A 15,228-nucleotide genomic window follows, 5' to 3' on the forward strand; every position below is an offset into this window, starting at 1 on the left:
GAGCTAGAGCAACCTTGATATCTGGTGCCAGGAAGGTTGATTACCTGGAGGTATGGAGCTAGAGCAACCTTGATATCTGGTGCCAGGAAGGTTGACCGGACTGGGATATTACCCAACAGAAGGTCAACAGTCACACTTAGCTTGGAAACATGTTGCTTGAACCCTGAAAAGAAACAATATTTAAGGATTTTAATATATAATTGATATTTAACTTTCAAGGGATTGTCAAAGTAATTTGAAGAGACTATTCTAAGAAAGATTAACATGCCCTTAATACATGATAAGGATATTGCCGTTTATCTATCTTTAAAAATGTCCAGCTTGTTTCCAATTTTGTTAAAACATCAGGAGGGAAATCTAAGGACTCAATTGTTATTATTGCAGAACTCTTTTCGAAGAAAAGTCATCCCTGCCCTCTTGAACAAAAAAGCCTTATTTTTCAAAATATTGTTATATTGTATTCTTTAACCACAAATAAATTAACGTTCGTTTTAGAAATAAAGTCAATACTGAAGTACAAGTAGTAAGTACATTGTTTACTTTAAAGTTGGGAAAATTTTATGGTTTTCTTAAAACCTACTTGTTTTCTGTTATTTTCGCTCAAAAATAAAAAAAAATTTTTAAAACAAAATATAATTTCTTTTGGCGATTAAAGAAATATTTAGACAGCGAAGCCATTTAAAAGCTGGCAATAGAACACATTGGAAAATAATAATACAAAACAATGCAAAAACTTTTATAATATGATAATCTGAAGAGGAAAAAATATGATAATGGAAATGCATTAATATTATTTTTCATCGAGTTTTAGAATTCCATCTTTACATTTTTATCTTTAAAAGATTGATATTATATTTTAGAAGTACATTTTCTGCCCCTCCCCACGTCAGGATCAACCTTGTGGAAGGCTGGCCAGTGGCCTTTTAAAGACATCAGTTGTAGTAAAGGCTAGGCGGCCATATGTTCCACCTAAAGATAACTGGCGTCCAGAATATCTACGCATAGGCTAGAGATGGTAGCTGAATTGCTTGAGAACTAGCTGTTTAGCTGATTAGCTCCAGGAGTAGCTGTGTAACTAATAAGCTCCATAACAATGTAGCTGAGTTACTTAACATCTCTTGGGACAGTCATATTACATAAACACCCGCTCTCGAAGTTTTTATGGAAATATTCGTGCATTTCCATCTCAAAAAACGATAAAATTGTGTACAACTACCTTTTCGAGAAATAATCTTTTTTTACTTAACCACGGGTTCCCTCGACCAATTTTGTCTACAAAACATCCCTCGCTATGCTCTGGACGTTTTGTCGACAAAATTGATCTGGGGAACCCTTGGTAAAGTAAAAGGGCCATAAACTTCCCTGTAAAGTAGTTGGAAATAATTATATTTAAAGATAATTGCTGGTGTTCTTCATGGGCCTCAGCACTCCCCGTACCGATACTCATATATATCACGCCTGGGATCGTCAGTTTAGTCCGCTTGAGTCATGTTCTATTGCTAAATCCTGGATGTAACCGTACCCGGGTGCAGGGTTACCAGAACCCGTAGTATTCTGTAGCCTTGGCTAGCTAGTTTTTTTGTTTCAAGATGCTTTTAATAAATCTACGAGTTATACTATCAAATTGCTGGCTTAAAAATTAACTTTTATTACACTTACCAACATGGCGAATTTTGTGTTTGAAATCTCTGGATCAAGCATTAATCTCCATCTTATGTAGACATCATATTTTGCCGCACAAAGGGAGTACATTTCCCCTTTCTAACCAAACTAAGTTAGTAGTAGTGCCAACCTGACCCTTTCCCAGCAATTATGTTAGTAGCATTATATAGGAAATCCTACCTGTTGCAGAGTTTTGAGGAGCCTTCCTAGCGGATATCTGTAGATTCTTGTGTGCCTCACTGTACTCCAGCTGCATAGCCTTGATACGTCCTGACCAAATAGAATAAATTATAATATTGAAAATATTTATGTTCTCACAAATGTATGAACTATTTTAAGATAAAATCGCACCCTGATATCTAACAGTTCATCTCAAATCTATTTAATTGAAGTTATTAAAATTAGGTGAAAAAAATTATCAAAACAGCCAAAAGCTAAATTCCACCTAATTGCTTTATACTTGTACTGTTAAAATAATTACTAATTTATAATTGAAAACTTGTTCTGTACACAGATACATGTATTTTAGCAATAAGCTTTATCAATCTATTAGCTGAAGTGTCCAGCGTTGCCCGTGGAATTTCAAAAAATTTTGAAAAATAATTTGATACAATATTTATCTCATCATGGGAAGATTTTGTCTTTCCTATAGGTTAAAAAAAGTTAAATTCTGTATGTAGTTTGTTAAGCAGAAATGCACAAGTCACTAAAAGAGAAACCAAACTTAAAAATAATCAACTTTCAAAGAAAAAAGTTTAAAAATATCCTAATCTTGATCAGGTTTAGTTTTAAAGACATCCGTTGTAAATAGGATATGCCACTACGTAAATGGGAGTCACTTGAAATTACTACTTAAGTCCTTATAGAACTTAAATTGAAAAATACATATTTTCTTTAAAATATTCAGAAATAAAAAAAAATGTTTTATTCATTAAAACTAAGTCTAAACATGTTAATAAAGTAATTAAGTTAATCAAAATAATGAAGTTAAAAGTAATATTTCTAAATAAAATCAAATTTGATTTTTTGTTTATTTACCTAGATAGTAGTAGTATCTAGCCCACTCGTTGTTAGATGCGTGGTCAGGAAAACTGGACTTCAACACAAGCTTATCCGCCTTTAAACATTTAATAATATTCATCAGGAGTAATTTAAACCTAGTGCAAATCATATCATATCACATGTTGTGGATCTGGAACCTGGGTATGGCCTAAGACGACTCCAGTAGCGGATCGGAGTTTCAAGTCCATGTCCTGGTTTTTCAGCCCGGACTTTTTTGTTAAAAAATAATCTTCTTTGGTTTTATTTGGCCACACTTTTGAATACCTATCATTCACAATTTTGTGAAATAAATTATTAATCAATTTGCATAGAGTCCATTGAACTCTTTGAATGCACAACAAATTAATTTCTAAGATCAATGGATAAAAACCCTTCAATAAATTAAATTTTTGCGCTCCACCCAAATATTCACAACATAATGATTTTTGAATGATTTTTGAACATGAGTGGGGGGACAAAGAAAATAGACAGCTAAACTACATTCAAAATAAGTATTTTGGAAGGAATGAGGGGTTCATTTTTAAATATATATTTTACAAAGATTGTATCAAGTATCCTACCTGTGTATACAGATTGTATCAAGTGTTCTACCTGTGTATACAGATTGTATCAAGTATCCTACCTGTGTATACAGAATGTATCAAGTATCCTACCTGTGTATACAGATTGTGTCAAGTATCCTACCTGTGTATAAAGATTGTATCAAGTGTCCTACCTGTGTATACAGATTGTGTCAAGTATCCTACCTGTGTATAAAGATTGTATCAAGTGTTCTACCTGTGTATACAGATTGTATCAAGTATCCTACCTGTGTATAAAGATTGTATCAAGTGTCCTACCTGTGTATACAGATTGTATCAAGTGTTCTACCTGTGTATAAAGATTGTAATAAGTGTAGCAGTCCTCAGCCTAGAGTGGAGGGAACCCCGGCATTCAGCTAATCTACCCAACACCTCGTAACATCTAAACAATTTTCCAACAATCATAATAAACACAGAAACAATATAATAAAAGGAAACATTGAAAATTGTATTCTAACATCTGTTAAATTAAAATAGTTTGACTGTCTGTCTGTCGCCAATAAACAAGTTATCGGGTCCAAATGACTCGTGATGAAAGCAATTATTATAAAATCTACGAGATCTCAAATTATTGATCTTATATAAAATGTTGAATTTAGAAAACTATGAAGAGGAAACTTGACGTTTCCTGTATATTAGCAGACAACAAAAGTATTAGTATTTAATATAAAAAAGAGACGTACCATTGACGACACACACAATAAATATATAAGGATATGAGAGACATCCTACCTGGTGTAGTAGAAGTAGCATTTAGAGCTCACAACATCCAATGTTCTCCTAAATGTTAAAATAAATAAAATTATAGACAAATAATATTTAATTGCTTTATACTTGTATAGTTATTAGTTAAAACAATTATCAATTTGTAATTGTAAACTCGTTCTGTATCAAATCAAATCACACAGCTATATATGTATTTTAGCAATAAATTTTTATCTATCTATTTATCTATCTGACACCGCGTTTTACAGATCAAGTCTTTTTTGCAAGTTTATAAGTTTCGTTGCTGTAAATTGCGATTCTGATATCCTTAATAACAACGCTAAAATGGTTTGCAGTTAAAAAAACGGAGTTCCGGAGCCGGATGTCCAAACGTAGATCCGGGTATCCCCCAAGAAATATCTACGGGGGGAGGGGGGGGGGAAGGCCTCCTTGATATGTAAAAATCGTAGAATAATAATGCATTTATTCATACAAACAAAACCAGTGCTTAAGATAAATTTAATTTTGATGCGGATCTAGATCCAAATCCGGATCTAGGTCATACATGTTTCATTAAAATGTATTGAATTTTTAACATGAGAATTTTCATTGATTTTTCTTTTTTTGCTGAATCTTGATAAAACATTCAGAGTTAAGGAAAATATTAATAACACATTTTTTTTACAGTTCAGATTTGGCGGTTTAAGAGCAAACAGGTTTTTTTTTTACAGTTTTTATTAGATATTTTTTCTCATTTGATCCGGATACAGGAGGCCAAAATAAGCACTGTACAAAACTAATATTTATCCCACCTGTTGTGGGAGTCAATCTTAGCCATAAGTAGATTAGCGCAGTGGAGGGCCTGCTCCCCCTTCTTGGTGTCGAGGAGATGGATCAGGACCAGGAGGGAGAGGTAGACATCAACCTCGGGGCACAGGGGGCTAGCAGACTTTGCTCTACTAGGGGTAGCAGTCTGATCCAGTTCAACAGCAGGGGATACAAACTGCAAGCAATATTCTTCAATATCAACACAAGGGTTTTAATTTGTGAAATTAAATCTCTTCAATTTTTAATTTAGGGGGGGGGGGGTGGAGAGTAAATATTGGACTCTTTAAGAAGTAGCTTAATCTGCATTTCGTGAGGTGTCCCGTTTTATTTCGTGAGGTGTCCCGTTTTATTTCGTGAGGTGTCCCGTTTTGCCTAATTAAGTCTGTATTTGTACTGTACTGTAGAGTGTACAGTGTACAGTGTACAGCTTGCTTGCTTAAAATACGGCCGGTACTTCAAATAACCAAATTTTTTAGTAAACCATTAAGTAAATTTTCTTTTTTTGGCACGTTTTAACACAAATTTTCTTAAAAAACAAGAGTTTCCCCAAATTAGTTATCCAGTATCAACCAGGGATTTTAATATTATTCTCTTTTTACGAGGTAATTTTATTATTCGTTAAAAGGGTCTAAGTGGAAGCGATTATTAAAAAAAATTCTCCTCCCGGACTGTAAAAATAGAAATTCTTAAAAATAAAATTTATGGAAACAAATAAGAAAAGGTACTTATTGTAACAACACCAAGTAAGATTTAAGAAACTTCGCTGATCTATCCGTTTATTAGTATGTTTGATCAAAAATCTTGACCGATTTGCCTCAAAATTTGAGAATGAAAACTGGCAGAATCCCAGGAATGGTCTTAGCTTGGATCTAAGTTCTAAGTAGGTATTTATTCACGGGGAAAACTGGATTCCCAAGCTAATTAAAATATAAAACAAATTTACCTTCATGAGCTCCTTTCCAGACTCTTTGTCAATATCAGTAGTGTAGAGACTCCTATGTAATTAAAATATGTAAAAATTGTGTGTACTATTAATGGGACTGTTAGCATGATTTCAAGTGACCCTTAAAACCTAAAATTTATAGTTCCTTTACGGGAATTGTTCCCTAGTGTAAAAGTACACTAAATAGGCTGAATTATGCAAATAGCTGAGACATTTTTACCCCGGGAAAAGAATGAATGATAGTTTCTTTCATAACAAACAACATGAAAACTAATGATTTTTAGGAGACAATCTATGAATTTTCGGGTAAAAAGTATCCAAAAAGAATACCAGGGGGGGGGGGGGGTTAATTCTGAAAAATATAAACCCATTGGAATCATAGTTTATTTATTCAAAATCGAAACTTTTCTTCTCTCCTTAGATTTACTAACATAGCTCTCACCTGAAGAGAGTTCTTAGAACTACAGGGTTTAGTTTTCTCCTGGTTGCAGGGATACAGCGCAGTACACGGAGAACAAACCTAAACATCAACCCTAGTCAAAACTTTTGTATTTTTAATCTTTTCATAACACTCCCAATCGGTTCCTAATCCTATCACTCTGACGGTTTAATTTAGATAGTTGTCTCTTCAATTATTTTTATAAATCATCTAATTACACGTATATGATACATCCAAGGAATAAAACTTAAATCAAAGACAGATTTAAGATGAAAGATAAGACAAATAATCTGATATAAATGTACCGACCCAACATACAGTATTTTACAGGTATATTGTAAATAATTATCCACAAGGATTTTGCCAACTATTCATTCCAAGAATATCTATTTCAATTAAATCGATTTTAAACAACATAAAAATAAAATTTAAATTCTAATGATAGTAATAAAGAGGGAAGGGGGGTTTACCTTGGTTCCTTGGTTTCTACAGATCTCCTGATAAATCTACACTGTTCCTTGATATCCTCGACAGACAGTAGATCAGGATCCTTCTTCTCTACTTCCTGATTAGAGTAGATAATCATATATATATGTGTGTGTTAGCCCAAATTGGCACTTAGGCTAAAACCATGATTTAATATCAAGCGCGGAAAATTCTTTTTTATTTTCCATACAGATCAATGTTTGCTACTTTTAGTGCTTAAGATACAATAATTTTCGATCCGGATCCGCATGAAGAAAAGTAAGTGGATCCGGATCCGCATGAAGAAAAATAAGTGGATCCGGATCAGCATGAAGAAAAATAAGTGGATCCGGATCCACATGAAGAAAAATAAGTGGATCCGGATCCGCATGAAGAAAAATAAGTTGATCCGGATCAGCATGAAGAAAAATAAGTGGATCCGGATCCGCATAAAGAAAAATAAGTGGATCCGGATCCGCATGAAGAAAAATAAGTGGATCCGGATCAGCATGAAGAAAAATAAGTGGATCCGGATCCAGGTCACGAACATTTGTTTAGATTTACTGATTAGTTGAACAAAAGAAGAATTATCAAACTATTTTTTTTTCACTAATCCTTACGCTTAGACTAGGCAGATTCAGTTCAGATATGGGTTTTGAGGACAACAAAAGTATTTTGAATGATATTTTGAAGCCAAAATGTTGCGGATCTCTAAGCACAATTAATATTGGACTAAAACCCAGTTTTTATCCATAGAAATTATTTATATTTACTAATGCAGCAAATAACTCCAAAATTCTAAAAAAAACGTTATTTCTAATTAATACTTATCACGAACTAAAATATAAAAGGTTTAAGAAGAGGATTAGCAATTAATTAGAAATTAATTAAAAATTGTGCAATTGTAATTGTTTTCAATTAAAATAATTAGTCAAATATATACCTATCTATCTAATTTTGCAGCAAACTAAATATTTCACTTTGCCAAACTAGTTGGAAATAATGAAAACAGTAGAAATGGGAAATATCACCACGCCGCCCAAATCAAATCAAATCATGAATGTTGGGGAAGCTTTAGGCTCCATTTCTCAGCCTAGAGTTTCAATTCCTGAATGAGAAATGGTTTTTCAGCCCAGATATGAATTCAATTCCGACTTTTGCAATGCATCTACCCTTACCTTCTCCTCCTTCATCTCAACATCTTCAATAGTATCAGCAGCAGACATAGTTTCTGAAATATTAAAACATGGAAATATTGGGGAAAAGTTTCATTTTGAATCAGTTTATGATTAAAATGTATTTTATGATGATCCACTGGTTTCTCTACTTGTCCTCCTTCTTGTCCTTCTTCTTGCTGGCTTCCTCCTCCTTCTCCTTCTCAACTATCTTCACCACCCTCTCTATCTCAGCTACCTGCATTAATCATGAATAAATAATTATAAAAATAAAACATTTATAATTATGCTAATTAATTAAGAAATCCTGAAGTTAAAACTTATATGTTGGATGTAAGACTCAAGGATTTCCCGATTTAAGACTTTGGATCCGTTCTCTCTTTAAAGATTTCCCACTTAATATTGACTTTGAGCCCGTTCTCTCTTTAAAGATTTCCCACTCAATATTGACTTTGAGCCCGTTCTCCCTTTAAAGATTTCCCACTCAATATTGACTTTGAGCCCGTTCTCCCTTTAAAGATTTCCCACTCAATATTGACTTTGAGCCCGTTCTCCCTTTAAAGATTTCCCACTCAATATTGACTTTGAGCCCGTTCTCCCTTTAAAGATTTCCCACTTAATATTGAGTTAAGCCGCTGAATTCTTAGAATTAGCCGAATATCCAATAAAAAAATTCACAGGTCAGAACTTTTCAATCCCTTATAAAGTTAATCACTAAAGTGTTCATATGTAACACAAAGCTTACCTAAATATTAATACACAGGGGATATGTAACTGAGTTATATTTCTAGGGGAAACTATGTAAAATAGTGGCGTTTTTTCTCTCTTGCTTCCAAATTTTGCATAAAATATTGATTATAAAATTATAAATAACAGAATCCTTACGTCCAACATCTGGAGTCCAGTTTCTTCTCTCATAACGGCAACCTCGAGGTTCTTCCCCCCACTCTGTACAACCTCCAGTAGGGCCTAGAGATTTAATAACTTATAAAACAGTGCGCTGATCACACAGGAGAAGATATGCATAATTCACTTCTGCAGAGAAATAGAAATGAAGATAACAAATGTTAGTTAAGAAACAAAGGAAATATTTTGATGTGAATAAATCTTTATAATAATAATTATTTCGTTTTCTTTTCAAAAATAATTTCAGAAAATCTACAGAAAATCTTTGTATGTGAATAAATCTTTATAATAATAATAAAAACATACTTAATCAGACAAAGTTTAGAATGGCACCGTTGTAAATCGGGCAATGCCATCTTTGCATGGAGGGCCACTTAAATTTACGCGTTCATTTCCTTTACTAAAAACTGACCTTGATTGCCAACTTGACGGTCAACTCCTCGCTCTCAACATTCTCAGCAGAATAGTTCTTCTCCAAGAACTCACGAACAGTTTTAGCGTTCCTGCCGATAGCGTTGGCTTTCCATTCATGGTAGGTTCCACTTGGATCCGTCTAATTGAATGTAAATAAATTAACAGAAAATTATTATCAATTTTGAAAAGGTTTGAGAGCTTTATTAAGCAGCAATTTTCGTTGAAGTAGAGCACACATTTGTATTACAATGGTTAATCATATGAATACTGATAATGAATTATTTAAAACTAGCTAGATGGCTCAGCGTAGCCCGTGAAAAAAGATTTGAATTTTTTTTTTTAAATAAAAAATGTTTGAAAAAAAATTTCGTTTGGTCGGCTATACGCAACATATATATGAATGTCTTCTTTTATTCTATAGATATGTTCCAACTTTTAAAAATACAAATTGGAGTACAACTTTGTAATCCCTACCCAGAAACAGCCTGAACAAAAAAGTAAGTTAAACAAAATTTAAAGGGAAGAGGAAGGACAAATTAGCTGGTTAATATAGGTAAACTAACAACTATAGACTTGAAAACAATAAAAAAAATACTCAAAAACCTCAATCCTTGACCATATAGAATCTTAATAATTAAAGAAAAAGATGTTCATTTTTTAGATTTAGGATCAACCCAATTTTCACTTTTTATTTAGAAAAACTTTCCTAATTATAAACCTTAACGAGAGAGAGAGACATTAATCCTGCACGAGATGAGAGAAAATGAAAAAATTTCATGAACCAGAAAAAATTGGAATTATCCGGTTACTTCAACAATAGCCGTGGTTCCATTGTTAATATTATAGAAAGGTAATTTACTGAAGTTTAGTAAAAATAAACATAATAAGATGTTTAACTAGAAAAGATCTAAAAATCAAGATAATAAAGGCTTTTCCCCGATTTCTTAAAATAGAAAAATAAAATATTTTGTAGTTAATTTTAACAACTTCTTCTGTCAAAAGACCGATTTAAACGTTAACAAATCTAATTTTTCATTCTCAGTGCAAAAAATCGTGTTAAAGCCTTTTCCGGGGAGCGGGGGGTCACTGAAACATTTTGCTCTTAAATGTCTCTTAAGAAATGTCCAAAGTACGACAAATATTCGAAAATATTAAAAAATTAATATTATAAAATCAGAAAATTTACTTCTTGATGAAAAATATTTACGAAACTTAATATCTTCAAAAAAGAAAATGGTTTACCTGGTAGAGCCGAGGGGTTTTGTCGTAGTCAAATCCGGTGATCAGACATGAGATACCAAAAGGTCGTCTTCCATTGGATTGTGTGTATCGCTGAACATAACAATTATTTTAATAGGGATAGAGACGTAATGACCCTTTATTGGCATATCTAATTATGGGCATCGGTTCGTTTACATAGATTCAAGGTTTTTTCTTAAAATGTGTTCTGAAAGAATCGGAGATGTTTAGTACACGGAAGATCCGAGTTTTCTTTAAATTTGCTTTTATTATATTAAGCAAATATTTTCCCCTCACAAAAGATTTGAACCATAACGATTTATTATCACGGTTTTGCAGCTACATTATCTAATTATTTAGAGAATATTGTTAAAATTAAAATGAAAAAATATATGAAAAAAAGATTTATTATCACGGTTTCACCAATAGTTTTTGTTAATATCGTTGGCTAGACTAGAAGTGAAACATAATGTAATAAAAGCAAACTTATCAAGCATACAATTAATTTTGAAATAAGTTAAACATCTTAAGTTTCTTGTTGAGCCTTATAATAATCCAATAATCTAGAATGTTAAATAACGGACCTTAGAACGATACCCTAGGCCATAACGATACCCATTACGTTAAAAAATATTGAGTGAGATTTTATTATTCGCCACTATTTTGGATAGAAAACAAGCATGGTATCTTACTCATTGTTACTAAGATAAAGGTTCTAAAGATACCTTTGTAAATTAGACCTGCCACTCTGTAACTGCAAGGCTACTTGAAATTACGTGTACACTTTACAGTCCCTTTATTTAGTCCGATTCGGTAAGTACAAAGTAAGTTTAAGTGTGTGTTCGGATCGTCCATGAGTTAAATGAGAACATGGCAACCAAAAAACCGTATTAAATATTTTTCGTAAACTAGTTTTTAAAACCAATTTTGTCAATGTGAGATTTAGAGTAAATAGATATAAATGTACTTGAGTTCAAGAGAAATCAGGTCGGTGTAGATTTTAAAAACATTTCTCACACTCGATTGCGCTAGCATGAAGTTTATATATGTAGTCTGTAAAAGAAAGCACGAAAAATCCTCTTTTTTCTCATCTGTCCACAGACTTAGTGACCTCTACGGTGGAATACTAATTTAACTGCACAAGTAGCAGTATGTTGAAATACCAAGGTGCCGGGTTTCAGCTAGCCCCTGCNGGGGTGGAGTGAAGACTCTACATATATTTACTCTAAAATGTGAGCGGACCAATGATCACTTTGTTCACATTGTGCACCGGTTAAAAAATAGATTCCATCACAGAACTATTAAATGCTGCTTTAAAGGGAGAGACCGGCGAAACATGGTAGTTGAGCAGAAAGTGCAGTATTGTACGGTAAGCTATTTTTAAATAAATGTGTAAAGTCGTTTGTAATATTTCACAAGTTGTATCAGTCAGCAGAAGAAACGTTTTTTTTTACAACTATTTAATAAACCGGACAAAACATATAAAACAATTATTTAATAGTCTAATTTGCTATTTACGAACATATTTCTAAATAGAAATTATCGATGAAAACCGTAGAATCGATTATTTCATTATCATTTTCATAATTACTTTTGCTGTGTCTACAATTTTATTTCTCGTAGATTTCTTCAAGATGTCGTCTTAACAATTAAAATAAAATTTAAACTTTGTAAAAAGCGTTTCTTCTGCTGACTAAGACCACAGGTGAAATATTAGAAACGACGCTACGTTACTTAAAAATTGTACATCGTAAAGATGTCTCATTTGTATCAAATGAATTCTAAAGTTTTCTCTACAATACTGCACTTTCAGCCAACTACCATGTCTAGTCGGTCTCTCCCTTTAAGAACATACATATTAAGTTGATTTGATTAAAAAAGTAAATTTTTAGCAAAATTGTTTTGTTCCTGTTTAAGGGAGGCGATATATCTGGTTATATACTCCAGAGTGACAGGGTCTTCAACAGTTAATCTGTGGGATTGACATTCAGTCCGGGCCTGTTTTATCAGCACCCTGTAATAATAAGTATTTTATTATTGAACCCTGTAATAATGAGTATTTTAATATATACACCTTATAATAATAAGTATTTTAATTTTTACACGCTGTAATAATGCGCATTATAATATTTACAACCTGTAATCATACATATTCAATATTTAAACCCTGTTATAATACACTAAGATATTTACACCCTGTAATAATACAAATTTTTATATTTTTACAGATATTTTGATATTTACACTCTGTACTAATACGAATTTTTTATATTTTTACAGATATTTTAATATTTACTACTTTGCTTATCTGTCTGTCTGTTTGTTTGTCCGTTTAGAATCCAAGAAAAGTCAAACCGGCTGAACCGAACGGGCCCAAATTTTATGTGGACCTCACTTAATCCCGGAAAAGGGTTTTGGATGCTCAAAATTACAAAAAATTGTGTTCAAAAGTTTCAAAATAATATTAAATTCGCTGACATTTTTTGCTGATTGTTTTATATTGAACAAAGAAAAGATGCTTACAGATAGAGCCACTAAAAGTAGAAATAAAAGATGGGCGCGAAGCATACTAAAAGCCTAGTAATAATACATCTTTTATATTTACGCCCTGTAATAATACATATTTTATATTTACGCCCTGTAATAATACATATTTTATATTTGCGCCCTGTAATAATACATATTTTATATTTACGCCCTGTAATAATACATATTTTAATATTTACGCCCTTTAATAATACACATTTTATATTTACGCCCTGTAATAATACATATTTTATATTTACGCCCTGCAATAATACATATTTTAATATTTACACACTGCAATAATACATATTTTAATATTTACACACTGTTATCATTTCTATTTAAAAATGAGTGAGGAAAATACAAACCTAGCATCAGCAGTAAGTCCAGCAAACGCCATGAGAACATGTTCATCCAGCTGACAGATCTTTCGTACTGTTCTATCCTCCTGTGTACATTTTATACAATAACTAGAAGTAAATTTAACGTCCCCCCTAAGAAAGGCTTCCAACTGATCTGTGCTTGGAATCCGGTTCCCCAAAATATTTTGCCACTCAGGATCCGGATCCGGAAATATAAAAATATGTGGATTTACAATCACAAATGTTCCCAGCACAGTGTACTTTGTAATTCTCTGTTCTAAAATATAATTGGGATTTTTACTCCACTGCACTGGTTGCCTTTTTAATAAATGAAATGGAATAGAAACACATCTTTTAATAGCTTTAAGGGCCGTCCTTACTAAAAGAAGTGGCAGATCATCTTCTTTTAAATAGTTTACTCGGCATAGGAAAGATTTAAAAGATTCATCTAACTGCACCCAGGGGTGTTTTCTGTATTCTTTACAAAAGGGGTGGGAGTAATTCGACACGTCTTGGCACCAATGTAAGAAAGGCGCAAACTTTAAGATTAGGTAAACTGTAGTCGAGAACAAAATAAACTTGCATCAAAAAATTTACATCTTTAATCTTGATTTAAGGAGGATTTGGAAGGAAACCCAACTGAAATAATCGGGTGAATAACTCAAATGGTTCTAACTTTAAAATCTAGCTTTTCTAACACTGACAACAACCTTTAACCATTACCTGAAGTTTGGCAACAGCTTTCTTCTCAACTCCTAGAACAACAACATTCTTTCCTCTCACACCAACAGCAGTACTTCCCTTCTTCACCGCTTCTTGAGCATATTCAACCTTCATTTTAATTATTTATTAGGCATATACCAGTGGACACAATGCTACTTGGATAATTTGAGACAATATGTACACTGTACAGTGTGTACTGTGTAGTGTACACTGTACCGTGTGAACTGTGTACAGTGAAGTACATTGCACACTGTACAGTTTGTAGTGTAAAGTGCGTAGTGTAAAGTATGTAGTTTAAAGTGTGTAGTAAAAAGTGTGTGGTTTGTAGTGTACAGTGCACATGTGTAGTGGACAGTGTGTGGAGTGCAGTGTGTAGTGTGTGTAAAGTTTACCGCTATGTTGTATAAAGTGTACCACTGTGTAGTGTAAAGTGTACCACTGTGTAGTGTAAAGTGTACCGCTATGTTGTATAAAGTGTACCACTGTGAAGTGTTAAGTGTACCGGTGTGTAGTGTAAAGTGTACAGCTGTGTAGTGTAAAGTGTACAGCTGTGTAGTGTAAAGTGTACCGGTGTGTAGTGTAAAGTGTACTGCTATGTTGTATAAAGTGTACCACTGTGTAGTGTTAAGTGTACAGCTGTGTAGTGTAAAGTGTACCGCTGTGTAGTGTAAAGTGTACCGCTATGTTGTATAAAGTGTGCCACTGTGTAGTGTAAAGTGTACCGCTGTGTAGTGTAAATTGTACCGCTATGTTGTATAAAGTGTGCCACTGTGTAGTGTAAAGTGTACCACTGTGTAGTGTAAAGTGTACCACTGTGTAGTGTAAAGTGTACCACTGTGAAGTGTAAAGTGTACCGCTATGTTGTATAAAGTGTGCCACTGTGTAGTGTAAAGTGTACCACTGTGTAGTGTAAAGTGTACCGCTGTGTAGTGTAAAGTGTGTTCAGTGTACCTGGAAGAGGTGACCATCTGGAGAAAACACAGTGATAGCTCTGTCATACCCAGCCATTGTTTCTGAAGGATAAAAAAATATTATGTCCGGTAAGAAAGAAAAAAAACGGATAAAAAATAACAAATAATAATGACCCGAGGAAAGTTTGTTTTTAACCCTGGACATGTTCTATATTTGTAGAAAACTTGAGTGAAGACAAAATTATCCCAACCTTAGACTAGGTTTAAGATTTTGTGATGCCATGGAG

At 33.1% G+C, this 15,228-nt stretch overlaps 2 protein-coding genes across 2 annotated transcripts in view; both read right to left on the minus strand.

The window, feature by feature from the left end:
* The window catches only part of LOC111709315 (probable 26S proteasome non-ATPase regulatory subunit 3), a 19,384-nt gene extending 8,482 nt beyond the window's left edge, over positions 1–10,902 (minus strand). The window contains 14 exon segments of the mRNA XM_023482952.1: positions 45–163; positions 1,843–1,932; positions 2,701–2,779; positions 3,595–3,598; positions 3,600–3,613; positions 3,615–3,687; positions 4,038–4,085; positions 4,823–5,013; positions 5,782–5,833; positions 6,224–6,301; positions 6,691–6,785; positions 7,864–7,918; positions 8,686–8,689; positions 10,874–10,902. Coding sequence (XP_023338720.1) covers positions 45–163; positions 1,843–1,932; positions 2,701–2,779; positions 3,595–3,598; positions 3,600–3,613; positions 3,615–3,687; positions 4,038–4,085; positions 4,823–5,013; positions 5,782–5,833; positions 6,224–6,301; positions 6,691–6,785; positions 7,864–7,911 — 891 coding nt within the window. The 5' untranslated portion in view covers positions 7,912–7,918; positions 8,686–8,689; positions 10,874–10,902.
* Positions 7,914–15,171, minus strand: LOC111709299 (proteasome subunit alpha type-7). Its single transcript, XM_023482929.1, has 8 exons — positions 14,982–15,171; positions 14,031–14,138; positions 13,314–13,393; positions 12,328–12,433; positions 10,423–10,512; positions 9,179–9,319; positions 8,746–8,829; positions 7,914–8,098 (listed from the first exon to the last, which is right to left on the minus strand). The coding sequence occupies exons 1-8, from the start codon at positions 15,144–15,146 to the stop codon at positions 8,009–8,011; spliced, it is 864 nt and encodes a 287-aa protein (XP_023338697.1). The 5' UTR covers positions 15,147–15,171; the 3' UTR covers positions 7,914–8,008.
* Positions 15,172–15,228: the final 57 nt, after the last annotated feature.

The sequence above is a fragment of the Eurytemora carolleeae genome, unplaced genomic scaffold (assembly GCF_000591075.1).
Source record: "Eurytemora carolleeae unplaced genomic scaffold, Eaff_2.0 scaffold315, whole genome shotgun sequence".
Taxonomy (NCBI): Eukaryota; Metazoa; Arthropoda; class Copepoda; order Calanoida; family Temoridae; genus Eurytemora; species Eurytemora carolleeae.

Coding starts and splice junctions, on each gene's coding strand:
- LOC111709299 (XM_023482929.1), bottom strand. CDS start 15,146: ATGTCCAGGGTTAAAAACAAACTTTCCTCGGGTCATTATTATTTGTTA. Junction 12,434..13,313: donor GGACTTACTGCTGATGCTAG/GTTTGTATTTTC, acceptor TTATTATTACAG/GGTGCTGATAAAACAGGCCC. Junction 9,320..10,422: donor AAACCCCTCGGCTCTACCAG/GTAAACCATTTT, acceptor ACATTCAATTAG/ACGGATCCAAGTGGAACCTA.